A 22,277-nucleotide genomic window follows, 5' to 3' on the forward strand; every position below is an offset into this window, starting at 1 on the left:
ACACACTAACAATGATAAATAAAATAAAAACAATACAATCAAGAACACAACATACAATATACGTGATTTAAAAAATTGTCTACCTCCACAGAGCTGCATAAATCTTATTAACTAGAGGAGATTACAATCACTAATCTCAACTCACTCTCTAGGGCTTTTTGCTCTCTCACACAATATGTACTCACTAGACAATTATTCTCTCTCAAAAAATGCTTGAGGTCATCCAACACAAGTCTAATATGATATATTTATAGCGAGTGGCGCTGGAAACCTAATTTGGCAAAAATTACGTACTTCACTCGAGCTGAGTGTCAAACGCGCCTCAAGCGAACAGCCAAATGAACATTGGCTCGAGCGGAGTGTCGAGCGAACACTAGGGTTTTTGTCTCTCTCAAGTGGAGTGTCGAGCGAAACTCAAGTGAACTTTTCGGACTTGAGCTTCGCTCAAGCGGTATGTTGAGTGACAACGAGCGAACCAACTTTTAGCAAACACTTTTTCAGCTTTAAAACCAGTCTCCACATACACCCCAACAATCTCCAACTTGGAGACTAGGTCTCCACATTCCAACCACTATTTCCAGCCAAGCCCTATTATTTCTGCAGCTTGCAGCTCTCGTCTTCAAGTTCAAAAACGCACTAAAGTCAAGCCCGACTTCAGTCTTCCACATACATCACCCTTAGTCAGCACATCCACAGGGCAATTCACAACTCCCACTGCACCAGGAGTATCCGGTCTCAAATCGATCTTGGCAACCTTAGCCAACTTTCTCAGGCTTTCATGAGGAACGACAAAACTGACTCCATTTGGCTTTCTCACAGGTTTCACGCGATCAAGCCTGTATTTTTGCACTCTTGTATTTCTCCGTACATCACTGGACCCTGATGTTAAATACAAAGAGTTAGATCTCTTACCATGCGCTAGGACCAGTGCACCCTTAGTGATCTTCCAAGCTCCTCCAGAGAACGCTACTGCAAAACTGTTGTCATCAAGTTGTCCCACAGATATCAGGTGTTTCTTCAAATTTGGAACATGTTAGACTTGCTATAAAATCCACACGCTCCTGTTTGGAAGTGTGATGTGCACATCACCCACTCCCACTACATCCAGTGCCTCTCCATCAGCCGTATACATCTTTCCAAAATCACCAGCAATACAATTCTGCATGATTTCTTGATGTGAGGTGCTATGGAACGAAGACCCTGAATCCAACATCCAATCATCAATCAGACTGTGCACTGCAAGGAGTAAGACATCATGAATTTCATCTGTCACTACATTCGCAACATCATTATTAGAACTTTCTTGATTCTTACAGTTTCTCTTGATGTGGCCCGGCTTACCACAAATCCAGCACATGATCTGCTACCCAGATCTCATATTGCTTTTCCCTCTACTCTTGGAGTTTGACCTGTCATATCCTCTACCCCTATTTTCAACAATCAGGGCCGATCCAGAACCCGAGGACTCACCCAAGTCTCTCATACGTACTTTTTCAGCAAGCATCATGTCACGTATGTCATCGTAGTTCAATTTTGCCTTACCGGCTGAACTACTCACAGACATCCTAGTGGCCTCCCAACTATTTGGCAACAATGACAACAGAATCAACTCTCTAATTTCATCATCAAACTCAATCTCTACCAAAGATTATTGATTTTTGATCGTATTGAATTCATTCAAGTGTTGGGCTACAGATATACCTTCAGACATCTTCAGATTGAACAATTTCTTCATCACGTGCACCTATTGTTCGCAAACTGCTTTTCATACATACCTCACAAAGTCGCCATGAGATCCACCGTGATTCTCTCCTTACTGACATTGTATGCCGCTGTTCTGGACAAAGTCAGCCGAACAAGACCTAGAACCTGTCGATCTAACAGGGTCCACTCAGCATCAGCCATGTTCTCCGGCTTCTTTCCCAACAATGGAAAGTGAATCCTCTTCCCATAGGGATAATCCTCGATTTGCATCTTCCAGTACCCAAAATCAGTGTCGTCGAACTTCTCGATCCCGATGCGTTCACTTTATCTCCAGCCATCATTCTCCTTCAGATCCGACCTTGGCTCTTGATACCAGTTGTTGTGAAATGTTATGCAAACACACACACCAACAATGACAAATAAAGTAAAAGCAACACAATCAAGAACACGACACACAATATACTTGGTTCGGCAAATTGTCTACATCCACATAGCTGCAGAAATCTTATTAACCAAAGGAGATTACAAGTACTCAATCTCAACTCACACTTTCTAAGACTTTTCGCTCTCTCACACAATATGCACTCACTAGACAATTATTCTCTCTCAAAAAATGCTTGAGGCTGTCCAACACAAGTCTAATATGATATATTTATAGTGAATGGCGCTGGAAACCTAATTTGGCAAAAACTACGTACTTCGCTTGAGCGGAGTGTCGAGTGAACACTAGGGTTTTTGTCTCGCTCGAGCGGAGTGTCGAGCGGGATTCGAGCGAACTTCTCGGATTTGAGTTTCGCTCGAGCGGTATGTCGAGCAAACTTTGGCTCGAGCCAACTTTCAACAAACACTTTTTCAGCTCTAAAATCAGTCTCCATGCAAACCCCAGTAAGGGACCTGGGGTTGATATCAACATCATATGGTTTGGAGATGATGAAAAGAGGCAACACTTTGTTTGCGTAGAAGAAAAAGGATGGAAAAACATAAATATTTTACTAACAAACATATTACATAAAAATAAATTTATAAAGTAAGGTGATTTGATATAATTCGTCAGATTATAAATTTATTTTTATCGTAAAGTATATCTAATCACGCAAAACCAAGTCAGTTTATGAGTTTATTTTTGTATAATCCTTTTGTGTCTATAATATTGAACTCTGGTTTTTCTTATCTATTTTAAAATATGAGCAGATCAATTATTTTATAACTACTTATGATGCATTCCAACGGCTAGAAAATGACTAGTTTTCTTATTACATAACAAATGTTGTATAACAACCAGAAAATGGCTAGTTTTCTTCTATGTAACTAATGTCGTCTACTATTTCCTTCTTCATATATTTCAATGAGTTGACGTTCTCCGTCAATGCACAAGATTTTATTTAAACATATAAAAAAAATAAAATATTACATTCTTATTTAAAATACCCAAAAATAATTTTCTCATTTTAATAAAATCTAACATTCTCCCACTATTTGAAACCATAATTAACAAAAACATTATTATGCATATGGAAGAAATAAATTGTTTCGATAAAGATGCCTTTTGGACTTAAACCTTTACCTAATGTAATTATATCAAAGTTATGTCAAGGTAATAAGTGAACGTATCTTGAACTGATGACCTTATTAGACTAGCCGAATAGAATTCAAGCAATTATTTTCTAATTCTCCAAGTGTTTTAATTTAGCTTGCACTCTTATGGCCTTGTGCATATCCCAGTTTCATGAGAACTCTAGGCATCGTCAATACCATACGAAGCGGCCACACTTCCATTCTCATATAAGTAAGATCATCTAAGGTGATCATGTTTCACCTCGACAAAATTAATCAATGAACTTGTTAAGAGTTCTATTCATCTTTTAAACTCCAGAAACTATTAACATTAGAATACATCTTTTTGAAATTGGGTGTAAAAGGATAATTTCTTTTTAAACAGTTATCCAATATTAGACAATCATCACTCTATTGACTTGTTGATACCCATTGAACCTTGCCTATATTTCAAGTCCAAGATTAGGTTCCTATCGTAGGTGACTTAATTTATAGACCTCAGCCCCATTCCCATTGATGTTTTATAAATCATATCTCTTGGTATGCCTTTTGTTAACGGATCCACCAAATTTTGACTAGATTTAACATATTCAAAACTAATCACACCATTATTGAGTAATTCGTGCACATAATTGTGCCTTAAACTAATATGTCTTGATTTATTGTTATACATCTTGCTTGTACCTACTCGCAAGGTTACCTCACTATCACAATAAATCGTTAATGCAGGAAATGGTTTTGTCCAAATTGGAACATCTACCAACAGGTTCCTAAACCATTCTATTTCTTTACATGCAACTACTAAAATAATAAACTCATATTTCATTGTAGAATGAGTTATAAAAATTTGTTTCTTTGATCCCCATGAGATCGCAGCTCATCCTACGTAAAAATCCACCAACTTGTAGACTTAAAATTTGATTCTACACTATTTCAATTAGTATCATTGTATCCTTCTAATACATCGGGTTCTCCTTGATAGTGTAAATTGTAATTCATTGTCCCTTTCAGGCATTTTAGAACTTGAGAAATAGCATTCCAATGCTCTTTACTTGAATTGCTAGTAAATCTACTTAACATCCCAATACGAAGTGCAATATTAGGTCTAGTACAATGCATAACATACATTAAACTCCCTATCACACTAGTATATTCTAATTGGAATCTACATCTTCATGTGTTTTCTCTCAATTTAAGACTAAGATCATATAGAGTTAAGATTGATTTTTGGTCTTCATGACCATACTTCTTGATCACTTTCTCAATATAATGAGACCGTGTCAAGGATAAACCATTGATTGTCCTCACAATCTTGATTCCAAGAATCATGTTAACCTCTCCAATATCTTTTTTGTCAAATATTGAGGACAGAAACCTTTTAGTTTCTTCTACACATTGAAGATTACTTCCAAATATTAACATATCATCAACATACAAACATATGATCACACAATCATTATTATCTATTTTATAATAAACACATTTATCAGCATCATTCACTCTAAAATTATAAAATAAAACTATTTTATCAAATTTTTCATGTAATTGTTTAGGAGCTTGCTTTAAACTATAAAGCGATTTAATCAATTTACAAACTTTCTTTTCATGACTAGCCATTATAAAACCCTCGGATTGCTCCATATAAATCTCTTCCTCTAAGTCTCCATTTTAAAAAACAGTTTTTTACATCCATTTAGTGAACTACTAGATTATTGAGGGACGCAAGAGAAATTAAAATTCTAATAATGGATATTCTAGCAACAACAGCATATGTATCAAAATAATCTATACGTTTTCATTGTCTATATCTCTTAGCCACTAAAAGAGTTTTGAATTTATTAATAGAGCATCAGCATTAAGCTTTTCCTAAAAATCTACTTACATCTTATTGCTTTTGAACCGTAAATCAACTAGTTTTCAAGTTTAATTTGAAACTATTAATTCAATTTCATCATTTACAGTCTCTTCCCAAAAAATGACATCTTGTGATAACACAGCTTCTTGGTAAGATAAAAGATTACTTTCAATGTTAAAAACAAATTTAAATTCATTTTTCACCTCATTTCTTTCTCCTTCTACAAGATAGATAAGAAAATCGGGTCCAAATAATGTTTCTTTTCGAGGTCTTTTGCTCCTCCTTAGTTCAAACTCACTAGGAAGCTCAATTTCATTTTCAGAAGTATTTGGGATATGAACACAAGAATCATTCGGGATATGAACACAAGAATCATTCTTTCGAAAATCCGACTTAGTCAAATTTTCAAAACCTTCAACATCTCTATATTCATATATCTCATTTGAATCTAGGTTCAAAAATCTATAAGTCATGCTATTTGGGAATATCCAACAAAAACACATCTATATATTTTGAAACCCAATTTTAATCTTTTAAGATCTGGTTTTCTAATATGGGCTAAACAGCCCACACTTTCAATCTATTCAAATATGAAGAATATTTATGTCATAGTTCAAAATGAGTTTTTAAAACTTTCTTATGGGGCACTTTATTCAAAATATAACAAGCGGATAAAATTATTTCACCCCAAAAGTTAAGAGGAAGACTGAAACTTAAAAACATAGCATTCATCATCTCAACAAGAGTTCTATTTTTTCTTTCGACTATACCATTTTGTTGAAGTATGTAAGGGGCCATAACTTGGTGATTTATCCCATAAGTTTCAAAGAGTTTAGTAAACTCATTTGATAAATATTCATCATCACAATCAGACCTTTAGACCTTAATCTTTTTTTCCTTGTTGATATTTTACTTCAGCTTTGTAAATCAAATTTTTTGAAAAAACTTCATTTTTACTCTTAAGCAAATAAACATGTGAATATCTAATACAATCATCAATAAACGTAAGAAAATACTTATTACCACAACAAGATTCAACATTTTTAAGATCACAAACATCACTATGAATAAGTTTAAGAATTTCAAATTTACGCTCAACACTTTGAAAAGATTTTATAGTTATTTTTTATTGAGCACAAATCTAACATTTTTTAACATTATCATCAAAATTAGAAATCAAACTAAGATTAGACATATATTTTATCAGGACCAACGGTCAGACCGATGTTAAGGCAACAACAACATCCAATACAATTCCTCCACGTAAGCAAGCCCACACAAAAGCCATATAAGATCAATACACTAGATTCTCCCTCTTTTCTTCTCCCAGGCCATCTCTAATTCTTTCCATACTTGCCATCCAACTTTTCCTTTGTGATAATATCTGGATGAATTTAATTATTTTGCCTATTGAATATTGTGGAGGCTTTGTATATTTATAAGCATAGATAGTACAATGGAAATAAAAGTTTAATTACAATAGAAGTCTAGAAGTCTATCTAGAAAACGGTTGTTGTGTTGCTGTGTTGCATCTTTATCGGAAGGGATGAGTGTTGCTGGTGCTTATCAGTTGCTGAAGGCTTATCATTAACACGTCCCCTCAAGCCCAAGGTGGTGGACACCACGTTGAGCTTGTCCCTGAGAGTCATAAACCGAGTAGTAGACAGTGTTTTGATGAAAATGTTTGCTAGCTGATCTTGAGTAGACAGAAACTGAACATGAAGCCATTGTTGAGTTACCATATTGCAGACAAAGTGGAAATCAATTTCCACATGCTTCATGCCGGCATGAAAAACTGGGTTTGCCGATAGGTACGTAGCGCCAATGTTATCACACCACAATATTGGTGTCTTAGTTTGAGGAACACCTAGTTCAAACAGCAGAGATTTGAGCCATTGAAACTTGGCAGCTGTGTTTGCCAAGGCTTTGTATTCAGCCTCAGTGCTAGAACGTGCAACTGTTGCCTGCTTTTTACAACTCCAGGAAATAAGATTGTTACCAAGAAAAATGCAAAAACCACCTGTGGATCTTCTATCATTGCGCGAGCCTACCCAGTCCGCATCCGAGAATGCTTGGAGTTGAGTGCTGGAGGATTTTGATATTCGAAGACCAAATGTGAGTGTTTGTTTGAGATACCAAAGTAGTCGCTTGACGGATTGCCAGTGAGGTAACTTGGGGTCTTGCATAAACTGTGAGAGCTTGTTGACAGAATAGGCAATATCTGGGCGAATGATGGAGAGATATTGTAGAGCACCAACGGAACTACGATATAAAGTAGAATCTGAAAATGGTTCACCATCAAATGCCGAGAGACTTGTTGTTGTTACCATGGGGGAACCGATTGGTTTAGCGTCAATCATATTTGTTCTTTTTAACAAGTCAAGAATGTAACGATGTTGTGAGAGCACAATGGCTTCTTTGTCGCAGACAACTTCTATGCCAAGAAAAAAAGTTAAGCCACCCAAGTCTTTAATTGGAAATGATGCAGATAGGGAGTGTAGTAAGACGTCAATAGTAGAGGGCTTGGAGCTAGTGATGATGATATCATCGACATAGATCAAAATGTAAGTAGTGATGGTATCTGTGGTTTGTATAAAGAGAGAAGAATTGGACTGGCAGCCACGAAAACCAAGTTCTAGTAGTTGGTTTGTCAATCTAGAGAACCATACTCTTGGAGCTTGTTTGAGGCCATAGATGACCTTATGTAATTTGCAAATATGATGTGGATATTGAGAATGAGAGAAACCAGGAGGCTGCAACATGAACACTTCCTCAGAAAGTTCCCCGTGCAAAAATGCATTATGAACATCAACTTGACGGATTGACCAACCTGTCGAGAAGGTTAGAGATAGCACAGTGCGCACGGTAGTGGGTTTAATGACAGAACTATAAGTTTCAAAATAATCAATACTAGATTGTTGACGATAACCCTTTGCGACTAACCGCGCTTTGTACCGATCAATTTGGCCATTAGCTTTTCGTTTAATCCAAAACACCCACTTTGACCCAATAACATTATGAGCTTTATCTGGTGGAACAAGGGACCATGTATGGTTATGCAGCAGAGCATCAAATTCATTATTCATGGCCTGACGCCATTCAGAGTGTTTTACAGCAGAAGAATAACATGTGTGTTCAACCAGAGCAGAGTGCGTTTCGGCAATGAGGGCTTTGGGAATTGGGTAGCGGGTGGTGCCATCAGTGTAAACTCTGGGTTTAATTATATGCTTACGAGCACGAGTTATCATGGGGTGTGTGGAATAACTCGTGCTCGTAGGTATGAGTGGAGTAGGTAATTCAGGTTCAAGTTCAAGAGTGGTTGAGGGTGAGGTTGATGATGGTGTTACACGTGTCTGAGTTGGGTTAGGTGCTTGAGGAGAGTAAGATGACGTGCATATGGATGGACAATTTTCTGGACGACCAGTATCAAACCTGGGCTGTACATGTGAGATAGAGAGTGTTTGATGAGAAGATGAGTTAGTTGGCTGAGAAGAAATATGAGTTACAGTTAGAGCTAGGTAAAATTCTAGAAATTCCGACTCCGACCGACATCCGCTCCGATTCTGACTACGACGGAGTCGGAGTGGTCGGATTTCGAAGTCGGAGTTCGGAGTAGCTCCGAACCTAGTGTCGGAGTCGGAGTCGGAGTCGGAGTCGGAGTTCGGAGCTCCATGGAGCTCCGATTTTTTTTAACAAAACCCAGATGTAAAATGACGTCGTTTTACACCTGGGGGTTTTGTTAATGTGGGACGGCATCGTTTTATGGAACGGAGGGGGCCAAAATGCAGGAGCCCCCTTCTTTCATCCTTCTCAGTTCTCAGTTCTTTGTTCTCTCTCGTGACCTCGTCTGCTGCGTCCGCGACTCCGCGATCTGCTGTCGTGCTGCATCTCACGTCGCTCTCGCGTCTCCGTTGCCGCCGTTCATCGTTGCTCCTCCGTGCGACTTCAAGCCGAGCTTCAGCCTACGATGAGAGTGACGGGTTCCGAACTTCTGAGCCCTAGAATTAAATTTAGTAGTTTAATTAATTAATTTTATGTAAACGTCTCTCACTCTCTTGTGAATTGGTATTTTGTTGTGATTCCTATGAATTGATTTTGTAAATTTGTAGTAAGAAAATGTGTTTAATGAAATGTATGATGGATTTATAATTTGTTGTGTATGCATGCATAGTGTTTGATAAAATGTGTAAGAGATCTTCTCAACACGTGAATGCTGTGTTTTTTTTTTTTTTACAAATATCAATATGTGCATATTGATATTTGGGATGAATCTTAGACTTGCAAACGAAGGGGAAAAAAGAAATGGGAAATCAAAAGAAAAAGAAGAGGTTTAGGAATATATTATAGAGACATACGTATTATGGAAATAGAAAGGAGAGGAGCACAGACAATACATCCATTAATTCGACTTTTTAGAGACAAAAGCAAACTAATCCCCCCCTCCCAAAAAAAAAAAAAAAAATTAACTGCCAAAATCTGAATCCCATCAATTTGTAGTGCACCCAAGGGTTAAAGTCAGTTAAAAATTTGTGTAATTTTCGACTCATAAGTCATGAGCACTTTTAATGCTAAATTTTAGGCAGACATAAAACAAATTAAAGATATAATCAAAATTCAGTAACAAAATCAGAAGGAATATTTAAAGTATTGAAAACTCTTGAATAAACCAAATATGTGTAGATGGTTCACTTATAAAAAAATATATATGTTGCTGATTTCCGAACGGAGGTCGAAAATTTCATTCGGAGTCGGAGCTCCGACCATCGTTCGGAGTTCCGATCGGATGTCGAAGCTCCGACCTCCGATCGGAGTCAGAGGGGCAATTTGACTCCGACTTTTGTCGGAGTCGGAGGTCGGAAACGACAACTCCGACTCCGTTGGAGTCAAAGCCCACCCCTAGTTACAGTCTGGAATGGGAACTGAGATTCATCAAATACGACGTTGCTGGAGATTACGTATTTTCCAGTGGAGGGATTGAGACACTCATAGCCTTTGTGATGAATACTATAGCCAAGAAAGACACAACAAGTAGAGCGAGGTTGGAGCTTATAGCAGTTGTAGGGTCGAAGATTTGGCCAGCAAGCACTACAAAAATACGAAGAAAGCTGTAATTAGGAGTGAGTTTAAAAAGAGTTTCAAAAAGTGATTTGTGATGAAGAAGAGAGGTGGGCATTCGATTTATTAGATAGCATGTAGTGTGAAAAGCTTCATCCCAGTAGTTTAGAGGGATGTGACTGTGATGGAAAAGTGCAAGGCCAGTTTCAACAATGTGGTGGTGCTTTCGTTCAATGGCACCAATTTGTTGGTGCGTGTGAGGACAGGAACGTAGATGAACAATGCTGAGGGTGTCAAAAATTTTGGATAGAGGGCAAAACTCACCACCCAATCAAATTGGATGGATTTTATTTTACAATTGAAGAAACGCTCAACATATGGTTGGAATTTGTTAAAAATGCTAGTAATATCACTTTTGCAAGAAATTGGATAAAACCATGTGTATTTGCTATAAACATCTAGAAATGTAATGTAATAACGATTTCCATTATTTGAAAGAATAGGGGAAAGACCCCATACATCAGTGTAAATTAACTCAACAGGACTCAAGGAACGACTAGAAGACCGAGAGAAAGGTAATTGTTTGATTTTGGAACTTAAACATGAAGAACATGTAAGTTCTGACTTATTGGATTATACTGGAAGGTTGAATTGGGAGATGACTCTTCGAATAATGTTGAAAGCAGGATGGCCTAAGCGAGAGTGCCAATGGGAGAAAGAGGTACGTTCACCAATGAGAGCTGAAGGAGATGACTTTGTGATGGGTAAGAGTCGGTACAACCCATGTTTACTCGGCCCGTGCAGTAGAATTGTCCCTGTTGCTTGGTCCTTTACAAAGAAACAAGTGGGGTGAAATTCAAAATAGGTGTTAGTGGCTGTAGTGAATTTTTGGACTGAAATAAGGTTTTTGGTGATGTTAGGAACATGTAAAACGTTGTGTAATAAGAAAGAAAATTCTGGTGTGGATATTCGGGTAGTGACCAACTGATGAATAGGAATTGCATTACCGTTACCCATTCGAATCTGATCAAATCCAGTGTATTCCTTAGCTTTAACATTGAGATTGGCAAAGTCAGAAGTGAGATGATGCGTTGTGCCAATGTCGGGATACCAAGAAGGATCATAATTTTGAGATGACGAGGCAACATAGGCTTGTATGTTGGATGATTCACTTTGATAGTTGTCATCGTGCCTGTGGTAACAACGGAGAGCAGTCTGACCAGTTTTGTTGCATACTTGGCAAACCATTTTGGAGGGCTGAGAGCGACCACGCCCACTGCCTCGTGATCCTCTGTAAGAGTTGGTGTTGGTTGCACCTCGATAGCCAGAGAAAGATTGAGAACGCCCCCCTCGGTTTGGACGAGAAAAGGAAGATTTACAGTAAAATTTGTGCCAGCCACTGATAGATCTACAGTAGGTTGATGCTGCTCTAGGCGGAGCTCATAAGTAAGTGACCATAGTGATCCTGAATAGAAAACTAAGATGACAAACGGATCATATTCCAGACCGAGACCTGCTAAAAAAAATGAGACAAGTTCGAAATCATTAAGCGGCTGATTTGCAACAGCCAAGGTGTCCGCAAGAGATGTGAATTTATGGAAATAGTCAGCTATGGTGGAACTGCCCTTCTTGAGCGTTGCAAGCTGGTAGTGCAGGTTCATGGACCGAGCATGAGAGGAAGCAGTGAATAGGTTTTCTAAAGTGGACCACACATCACGAGAACTGGTGCAATTGACTATATGAGTCAATATTGATTCGGATAATGAGGAATTGAGGGCACTCAAGATGAGTTGATCCTGAAGCATCCAAGATGTATAGGCTGGATTGGGTACTGGCTGATTTGAAGGGGAATTTATAAGCAAGGGTGGGCAGATGAAATTGCCATCGACAAAGCCATAGAGATGTTGGCCTTTCAAATATGGAACTACTTGCGCCTTCCATAGAAGATAATTGTCCCGTGTGAGTTTAATGGTAATGAGATTGTGAAGGGGAACAACAGAGGTGGTCGTAGGTGGTGGTATAGGGGGGTACGTGAAGAAACAGGGGGGACATATCAGAAGCAGAGGAAGATTCAGCCATGAGATTTTGACGTAAGTTTGTTGACTCTTGATACCATGTGATAATATCTGGATGAATTTAAATATTTTGCCTATTGAATATTGTGCAGGCTTTGCATATTTATAAGCATAGGTAGTACAATGGAAATAGAAGTTTAATTACAATAGAAGTCTAGAAGTCTATCTAGAAAATAGTGGTTGTGTTGCAAGTACTGTGTTGCATCTTTATCGGAAGGGATGAGTGTTGTTGGTACTTATCAGTTGCTGAAGGTTTATCATTAACATCCTTCGTTTCCGAACTCTCTCTCTCAAGTCAAGTACAGAGCTACAAACTTTTTTATCAAATGCAAACGCACAAATAATTGCAAAAGCACAACCCAACCTCTGTCTCGTCTAAGCCACCGCCCTACCTAAGCCATATTGATGTCCCATTGCAGCCTGCAAAAGGAGAAGAGGGCAAACTCAAGGAAGCACTGCTTCTGTTGGAACAAATTGCTTTTCAAATTAAAATAAGCATCGTTTTTACTGAAATGCATCGTTCAAAGGCTGCAAGTTCATTTCTTTGCATGGATTTTCTGAAATCCACTAATACTTTTGTCGACAATTACCTGGGAATTTGAATTGTTTATTTTCCCTTCTCTTTTTCTTAATAGCTCCTTCATTTTTCGTTTTTTAGTTTTTTTGTATGCTTGTTTTGGTTTATATTCAACCAGAACTATAGATGTTAAAGAGAAGTTTTTTCTTTCGACAGAAACAGCTCGTTATCTGGTTGAAGAATTAGGATTTAACGCATAGTAAGTAAATGGGGTGGGGGGGGGGGGGGTCTGGGAGTTATTTTCTCTTTGATGGATTTCATGCGAGAGGATGGGAGATGGGAGATAGGGGGCTGTGGGGTGTGGGGTTTCACGTAGGGTCAGCGATGGTGGCTTCGATCGAGTGAGTTGGGTTACAATTTCCTTTTCGAAGAAGGGTGGGTGGAGAAGGGGTGGGTTTCATGCGAGAGGATGGGAGATGAGAGAGAGGGCATTGGGGGGTGTGGGGTTTCACGTAGGGTGCAAGCACATGAGAATTAAAATGAGGAGTCTATTTCTCAACAACCCATTGGAAGGCTGTTATTTGAGTTTATTAGACCGACCGGTCTGAAGTTATCCTCATATTTTATAGAACTATAATTTACATGTCATAATCTACCTTGTCATAAATTAAAAGAAGACACAACATAAATTGAATTCTCATCCTTTACATTCAATTTAATCATTTCATTACAAGAGTAGGCTTTCCCTACAAGCACCCTATTCTTGGATAAAATAAGTTTATCCGATTCATATACAAACTTAAAATCTCTCTTATTCAAAAGATCACTAGAAATTAAATTCGTTGTTGTGCTAGAAACATGGTCTACATTGACAAGAGTCAAAACTTTTCTAGTGGTGAACTTTAGCACAACGGTTCCTTTTCCAATGACCTTGGTTCGAATGTTGTTATCCATTTTCACTTCAATTACATCATCAACCTTTCATAAGTCTTGAAAAGTCTTCTATCCTTCGAGATATGAATTGTAGCTCCAGTATCAAGCCACCCTTGAATGTCACATGGTTAAATTCACAAATCGTTGCCACGAGATCATCGATCATGGCATTCACTTCTTCTTTCCTATATTGACATCGATAGGAACGATACCCTTGCTTGCCATAAACAAAACAATGATTTTTTTTCTTATTGTTATGATATTTGGGGTTAGGGCCATTTTTCTTCAACTTTTTTATTATTTTTTGCATGAAGCTTATTCTTCTGCTTGATTAACCTTTGTTTTCATTTAAGAAGAATCATTTTTTCTGTCTTTATTCCTAAAGTCTTCTTCAACGCGTAATAACTTTGAAAAAATATCAATTCCCTTCGGTTTAAGATCACCAACGATAAGCAATAATTCATATACTTGGGTTAAAATTGGCTTGTCGGTACTCATATTAAGATCCATAAAATTTGAAATAATAGACATTTAAATACCTGCTTGCTTGATTTTATATTTTTTTTTCCAAACTCTTCCATAAATCCATTGCTGAAGTAGCAGACGGATAGACATCATATATCAAATTGGACAACGCGTTGAGGATGTGGCCTTTGCATAGAAAGTCATCCTATTTCCGCTTCCTTCGCTTCTCCTTCAACTCAACATTTTCTTCTGGAGTAGGATCGGGAATTGCCTCCAAGTCACTTCCAAAATGTATGCAAGCTTCAAAATAGTGAAGAAGAACAACATCTTTTGCTACCAGATAATGAAGTTCTGACCATTGAATTGATCAAGACAAACAGAGTCTTGGTTCATCACTTGAATGGACTGCATTGCCTCAATGATACAAAATATGTTCTAAAACTGTTAGAAAATTATAATGAAAATAAGAATCACGAAGGCAGATAATAAATATATGGACTCCAATAATGATGATTTTTTAGAACATATTTTGTCCCCTTTCAACGTGCTATAAAGTATTGACAAAATTGTTTTCAAGATACAATGAAGCCCTCTCTTCTCGTTGTTCTACAATAGCATTTTTATAGAACAACTCAAAAACACTGTTTTTATTTAGAATTACAAGATTGAGAGATATATATTTTAGAATGAGAGCTTTGGTTTTTCTTATTTGTTCTAAAATTTGAATATATCAATTATTTTATAATAACTTATGATGCATTCCAAGTTCCAACGACTAGAAAATGACTAGTTTTTTTATTACGTAACAAAAGTCGTATAATAGCTAGTTTTCTTTTATATAACAAATGTCATCTAATATTTTATTATTCATATATATCAATAAGTTGTCGTTTTCCATCAACGAACAATATTTTATTTAAACATATAAGAAAAATGAAATATTATATTATTATTTAAAATACTCAAAATCAATTTTATCATCTTAATAGAATCTAACAATGTATTCCTTCGTTAAATAAATGTATATTTATTACAAACTCAAAGAACATGTGGAAACTTTTTTAAAAGAAGTGCCAGATCCATAAAATGATAAATAAATTTATAAATTAATATGATTTGATGTGTTACGTATATTTATTTTATAATAAAACAGAATTTTACAATCTATAAAGTTTGTAAACTTATTTTTGTAAAATATATTTAAGAATGAAATCATATATCTATTTTAAATGAGTTGGAGTAGAGGAAAAACCCGGTAATAGATTCATAAAAAATAAAAAAAATAAAAAATAAAAATCCACTAAAGAAATTAATTTAACTAAATGTGATATATTTATTTTATAATAAAAAAATTAAATTATAATTTATTAAAATAAATTATTTATAAATTTATTTTTATAATCAATATATTTGTTTTTAAAAAGTTAAGGGAGAAATGACTATAAATTGTTAAAATAAAAGAAAGATGTTAGAGCATTCCTAATGGGTTATGTAATATCCATATTTCTATAAAATTTAAAGAAATCAGCTCAAAAGTCCGTCCAATGGCCTTTATATTTTATCTATAATTTCGTTGCTACAGTGTTACCGCTACATGTAGCATGGACTGTTCATAAGAAAAATTCTAAATATAAGTCTCACACTCCTGTACATCACTTAAAAATATATAATTTTATAATTTTACCTTTATATTTCATGAAATATAAAATATAAAATATGAAGATAAGAAAATAAAATTATATATTTTTTAAGTGATGGGCAGAATGTAAGACTTCTGTATAATATAACTCCTGTTTATAATTGTATTTATTTTTAATTCATTTCTCCCTCTATGTACTTTCTTCTCCACTACCGAATTTCACTTTATTTCATTTCAGCCCCTTCCAGCGTCTGTTTATTTCGCGCGTCTTCCCTTCTTCACAGTTGGGTTCTGCTCATCTTCCATCAACCACAGTTTGCTGTCTCAAATCTCTACATTTCCAGTTCAAGCATCCAGTAGTCCGCCTGAGGTAAAGCTCCTAAAAAAATTCTCCTTGTCGCTCCTCCTTTTTCGAGTGGGTGACCAATAATTCCACAAAGTCGAGGAAGTATTATGCTAACAAATTCCAATCTTTGGGAATTTCAGTCACTGAGGTTATTTCTTTAAATCCGATTCTAATTTCATTAGCGTTTTCATAAATTGATTCTTTCTTTTTAAAGCTGATTCTCTCTCTTTTTTTTCATGGGATTTTTTTTTTTTTTTTTGGGCTTTAGGATGAGATATTCAGCTCATCCTTTGCAGCTGCTATGTTCTTGAAGGTCAGTAGTTTTTCTAGAGGAAAAAAGGTTCCTTGCTGCTTCTTTTCACTTATTTATTTTGCTTTTCGAATACCCATTTATGTACCTTAAAATAGAGAGAGAATACTACCTCGTAAGTTGTTTAATTGACTGGAGAATCGGTAGCCTACAATGCCACTTAAAACTATTCAGAATGACATACTCCCCATCCAAAGAAACATATCCTAGTACCATTGTCCAGTAAAACTGGGTTGTGGTGGTCTAAAGGAACTAGTATTTCTCATTTCATGCCTTGTTGTTACAAAATATTGGAAGGGACTGTATGTGGCACCGCAGGTTTATGCGATAGGTGGGGAGGTTATACTGGAAGAGCTAGCTTGTTGGGTATAAAGGTCTTGGTTGCCCGGTAATTTAATTTGTTATTTTGTTTACAAATTGAAGTTCTGAACTTAATAGATAAGATACATAACCAATATTATCTAATTCCACTCGAGTCTTTATTCAAAAAATGAGGTGATTTTAAGGCCAGTCCATAGTTTTGGCATTCCAGTTGGCTGGTCTGCTCTGTTAGGAAAAGAACGGGTTTCTCAAAAATATGAATGCTGATGAAATCAAGATATTGCAGGAAGATGGCAAAAAGACAGCACCATGGGAAACAAATTGCCTCTTTGAACACGAAAAGACAGTAATGTAACATATGAGCAATGCTATATGTAGACGTGAAGCGTACAAGTGTCATGCAATCGCTTTGAAAATGAGTGTGATCCACTATTAAATTTTTTTGTTTTTTTTTTCATGTGAGTATCTTATATATTCATTTTTTTAAAATAATTATATAGTACTTACACACTCATAACTATAATTATTATTTCTCGTAACATATTACCCATCGTGTGTGTATTTCCATTCGGCTTCCAAGCCATTTTCATCTCGAATATTGGTGCAAGTCATCACGGATGCCTTTTTATTGCTACCAACCGTGATGCAATTGGACATATGACTGATTTGCAAGAATGGCCTGGTGTTTTATTTATTTATTTTTTTCTCTTTCACTTTCAATCTTTATTTTATTTGGCCAAGTTTGCAAGTGGCCAGTTTTCTTCATTACGATTAAACTTGCAGGTGCAGGGTGTAGTTCCTATGTGTTGGGTTTGCTCCTTTGAATCCCACGTTGGTGGGAGAAGAGTCAGGGGTAAGGCTCATGGCCTATATAAAGGAGGCTTAGTTTTCTTGATGAAATGCACGAATCATAAACTTAGCTAGTAACTTGTGGTTATAATAAAATTCTTCTATTGTTCTTTTGTAAGAAAGAGAAGAGGTGAAAGTCAAAGTTTTGATAGTGAGGTAGCTTTGTGGGTGTCTTTGGGGTGAGGAGAAAAAATATAATTGTAATAATTTTTTGCATAATGAATTTTCTTCTTTAGATCTGGTGGTTTTTCTTTAATTGAAGAGTTTTCCACTTAAATATTTATGTTGTTATTATTTTTCTATTTTTTTTAATATTTCTGCAAAGTGTAGACTCTGGAAGGTGAATTTGAGAGGTTCAAATTTCCAACGCTATGTGTATTGCTACTATGTTTGCATCAACCGAGAAGGAGCCTATTGTAGTTGGAAAACCATCAACGTTCAGTAAGCTCTCTAAATTGAATATTCTGTCACAATTATCTTGAGAATATATTTTCAAAATTATCTAAAATGAATATTTTCATAATATATTTTGAAAATATTTTTATAATATAATCTCTTTTTTCTTATATTTTGAATCAATTTAAATTTTGATTTGATTTATAAATTTGGATTAATTTAAAATGTGACATAATTATATAGGTAGATATTGTAAATATGAAAAGATATGAGGATATTTTTTATTGTTGTAGAAAATATTTGAAATAAATAATAAATATTTAAAAAATATAATATGTAAATGATATAGAGAAAAAAAATAAATAAATTGATATATGATATATTATAAAAGTCAATATATAAAATAAAAATAAATAAATTTTAATGATATATTTTAAAAAATAAGATTAAAAAAAAAAAAAACGTTAAAAATGCTCCTTAATGCTTGAGACGCCATCGTATCTTTGTAACTTTGTTCACTCAACAAACCCGAAGATTTTCTCGGTGACGTGTTCAACTTAAATCAAGCTTCTTTTTCCGCGAGAAAGCCCGACGGTGCAACAGTTGCCACACGGCTCTCGTCCACATAACGCCACGTTTCACATTCTTTCGGACGATAGCATCCCTACGAAAAATAAAAAATATTCCAAGTCATAGTAAGCAACTGAATAGGCATTTTTGTCCTTACAACTTCTTCAACAGCCTAAATATCTCTCCCCCAACTGTCTTTTCAGCGGGAACCCCATCCCTCACCCTCAATTCTCTCCGCTCTATCCTCCGGCATCATGGCCGTCGTTCTCGGAAATTTAGCTCTGTTGCTTGACTTGGCCTCGCCTCGGACCCTACTAGCGGACCGCAAGAGCCGTCCGGTGGCGCTCGACGTCGTTTTGAACCTGCCGAAGAGATCCGACCCTCTCGCTTCCTACTACGCTTCTATTCCTTCCAAGAGCTTCGACTCGGACGGGGAGGCTCGGAACAAGCGAGTCGTTGCCCGTGGCAAGGCGAATTCGAAGGTCAACGGCGTGGATTTCGATGCGGGATCAAGCGACGAAGAGGGAGAGGAGGAGCCGTTCGATTGGGAGAAGGAAATGCGGAGGAGAGTGAAGGAGATCGAGGAGAGGAGGGAGTTGGAGAAGAAAGCGGAGGAGTTGCAGAGTCGACTGGAGGATGGTGAAGGCGAGGGTAAAGAAGAGACCGAGGAGGAGAAGAGGATGAGAGTTAAAAAAGAGCTCGAAAAGGTTAGCTGGTGGATCCTAAATCTTTGTGATTTGTTTGGTTCCTTAGTCTCTTTCTATGGTGTTTCGTTGTTCTAGTTTCTAGAGGTAAAATTTTCAGAGTTTTGTATATTTTTGTAACCTGGCTTGCGGAGCCTTGGTATGGTTTTGTTTATTGGATTGGTTATAGTGGTTTTGGCCACGAAGTGTAATCAGATTTTGTTGTGTTTGGGTCTGAGAGAGGCAGGTGGCTAAGGAACAGGCGGAGCAGAGAGCCACGGCACAGCTGATGTTCGAGTTGGGCCAAAAGGCTTATGGAAAAGGAATGTACGGACGGGCCATTGAGTTTCTTGAAGGTGCCCTCACTATCATCCCTAGGCCTACACTATTTGGTGGTGAGGTTGGTGTAGTACCCGCTGCGAAAATTCTCTTTTGGGTAGGAGATGGTTTGGTCACCGACTGAAAACGAAAGGATTCTGATTGATTTTTGTGTTTCCAGATTCAAATATGGCTTGCTATGGCGTACGAAGCCAATAACCGCCATGCAGATTGTATTGACCTCTACCAGCAATTGGAAAGGAAGCACCCAAGTGTCAGCATCCGACGCCAAGCTGCAGAGCTTCGTTACATTTTGCAGGCACCGAAGCTAAAGATTTCCCAAGAGGAGATGGTTACTATACCGCTCATTGGTTCTAGTTATGACAGGTAAATTTGATTCTTTTCATTCAGTTATAACTTGCATGTTAACCTGGTTGTTGATTTTCCTGGTTGTTAGAATCCGTTCATTTCACACCCACCCGTGGGTAGCCCAAGTGGTCAGGGCAAACTTGTGTGCATGTGCTCCAACTGCCATGGTAGTGGGTTGCTGTGCAAGTCTCCCGGGATTTTAGGTTTCATGGAGGAGTCCTGTGGGCTCTGCCGTGGAATGATTTCCCGTCATATAAAAAAAATAAAAGAATCCGTTCATTTCACGAATAGAGGTTTTATTTATTTATTTATTTATTTATAATGTAGTTTTGTGTTGTTTTTTTCCCGTTGAGATTGGGTTGTTGTTCAGTCTTCAGTATGGTATGAGATAAAAAAGATGGCATTGAATGGATGCCGGGCATTGAAAATGAAGCTTTTTGTGGTGAAAGATCATGGAGAGACTCTCCTGCTAGTCTCTGCTCTTTGGACTTTAAAGACTAGTGAATTGAAATTTTTCAAGTCTCTGTTTCATAGGACCACATTAGATCATTGCTGGTATTAAGTTGATTATTTCCTTCTTCATTGGGCTATGGCGGTGCCTAATCTGCTGACTAAAGGTTCTGTCTTTTGGTCCTTGTACAAATGCAGTCAATGTTTCAAGAGCCCCATTGAGATTGGTAGAAATCTATTTATTTTAACCTTGCTAATGTCATCCAAGTCTCACTAAACATTTTGACGATGCTGGAGGTTTTTTTCTTTGCAACGTATTTAAGGACCATGAGGGGCTCCTAGAACAATATCAAGTCATCTAAGTGTAATTTTACTTAGGTACTGCCTTAATATTCTGGTGCACAATTATTTTTTTAATGGATCTCCAAAAGTTTGAAATCTAATGCTAATCCATGTGATTATAACTGAATTTGATGTCCTCATCCTCAATGGGCCATTTACTGGCATCAGGAGCAAAATAGCTTTGGCTTTTTTAATGAGCTACAGAATGTAGTTTTGAAACGGAGCATCTGTGAATGCATTCAACCTTCAGCAAATATTTTCATCACTGATTTTTCTTGCTCATAGATTCAACGACTTTGGCCTTGATTGATGCCATCCAGGACCTTGGTCTTGACTCTTGCCTTTTCTTCTGAATGTTGAATTTGCATTTACTGACTGTTCATGTTTCAGACTCTGATCTGTGCGACATTTTGAGTAATAATAGAAAGTAATTGGATGTGTTGTTTGTGCGTGATTATTGCAGCTATGCTGGAACATGGAGTGATAAATACAAGGACAAGGATGAAAGGAGAAGTTGGTCAACAACCAATCAGCTTCCATCATCCAGAGACTATCTTGGTGACTTTCTGGTATGGCGGCCTCCTAGTGGAGTTGAGAACAGTAGACCTCTCTGGGTGGCTTTGACATTATGGTTGGGCTTGGTTGGAGCTGCCCTCTTCCTTCAGAGATGAATCATATATGCATATAGTATCGGTATTTGTCCATTCATGACGTGTTCATTAAAAAATATAGGTAAATAGGTTGGTATTACGTTCTATATTGTAATTTTAAGCTTGTATGTATGAAGTAGATGTATTTCTTACATTTCCTATAATTTGTGGAATGTAATTCTTTCATCTTTTCTTTTGAGTGCCTTCTTTACTAACACTACTGCATGGTGGGTGTTGATACATTTTCTGGCCTTGACAATATGAATGACCCTCTCCTCTCGCATGGTTGTTCTTGGTGGTAGTGTGTTTAAGGTGTTCATCCATAATTTGCTTGATAATTAATTGCAGGAAATAAAGAAGACCAATATTTATGTGGTGCGGCACTAAGGTCTACAACCACGAATTTGGAGTGTAAAATCCACTATAATCTCTCTCTCCAGCTCTCTACAATTGCTTCCATAGAGTCTGGAGCTCTCTGTTCTTCCCTTCCTTCCAGATCTCCAAATGAAGTCAATGCCTCTTCTCTTCTAGTCTATCTTATTAGTTTATGTCTCATCCCTCCTACGTTATGTCATCTCTCCTCCAGCTTTATTGGTTGATCAACTCCTTTTTGTAGATTCTCTCTTCCTCCCTTCTGTTCTGACATAGTAGGTTTCAATCTTTTATGGGTCTTCGGTGGGCTGTGCACGTGCTCATTTCCCCCCCACCCCCCCCCAAAACAATGGGAAACTCCATTGCTGCACAGTTGAACTTCTTCAAAGGCTACCCAATTCAGTCAGGGAGTGCTTAAATGTCATCAGCACCTAGCTAGTATATACTCCATTTTAGTATCTAAGGAACTTTGTATTTCTTGCAAAAATGGAGAAAGTATGGGAA

The 22,277-nt window shown here is 37.0% G+C and overlaps 1 protein-coding gene, 1 long non-coding RNA gene and 1 pseudogene across 2 annotated transcripts; 2 read left to right on the forward strand and 1 right to left on the reverse strand.

The window, feature by feature from the left end:
* Window positions 1–10,642: 10,642 nt before the first annotated feature.
* Window positions 10,643–11,606, reverse strand: LOC121256420. Its single transcript, XR_005938988.1, has 2 exons — window positions 11,176–11,606; window positions 10,643–10,996 (listed from the first exon to the last, which is right to left on the reverse strand). It is a non-coding gene; the product is annotated as an uncharacterized LOC121256420 (long non-coding RNA).
* A 157-nt stretch (window positions 11,607–11,763) lies between these two features.
* Window positions 11,764–17,129, forward strand: LOC121255170 (annotated as a pseudogene).
* A 1,590-nt stretch (window positions 17,130–18,719) lies between these two features.
* Window positions 18,720–21,600, forward strand: LOC121256421. The gene is made up of 4 exons (XM_041157215.1): window positions 18,720–19,296; window positions 19,520–19,672; window positions 19,772–19,977; window positions 21,215–21,600. The coding sequence occupies exons 1-4, from the start codon at window positions 18,844–18,846 to the stop codon at window positions 21,420–21,422; spliced, it is 1,020 nt and encodes a 339-aa protein (XP_041013149.1). The 5' UTR covers window positions 18,720–18,843; the 3' UTR covers window positions 21,423–21,600.
* Window positions 21,601–22,277: the final 677 nt, after the last annotated feature.

The sequence above is a fragment of the Juglans microcarpa x Juglans regia genome, chromosome 3D, assembly GCF_004785595.1.
Source record: "Juglans microcarpa x Juglans regia isolate MS1-56 chromosome 3D, Jm3101_v1.0, whole genome shotgun sequence".
Lineage (NCBI taxonomy): Eukaryota > Viridiplantae > Streptophyta > Magnoliopsida > Fagales > Juglandaceae > Juglans > Juglans microcarpa x Juglans regia.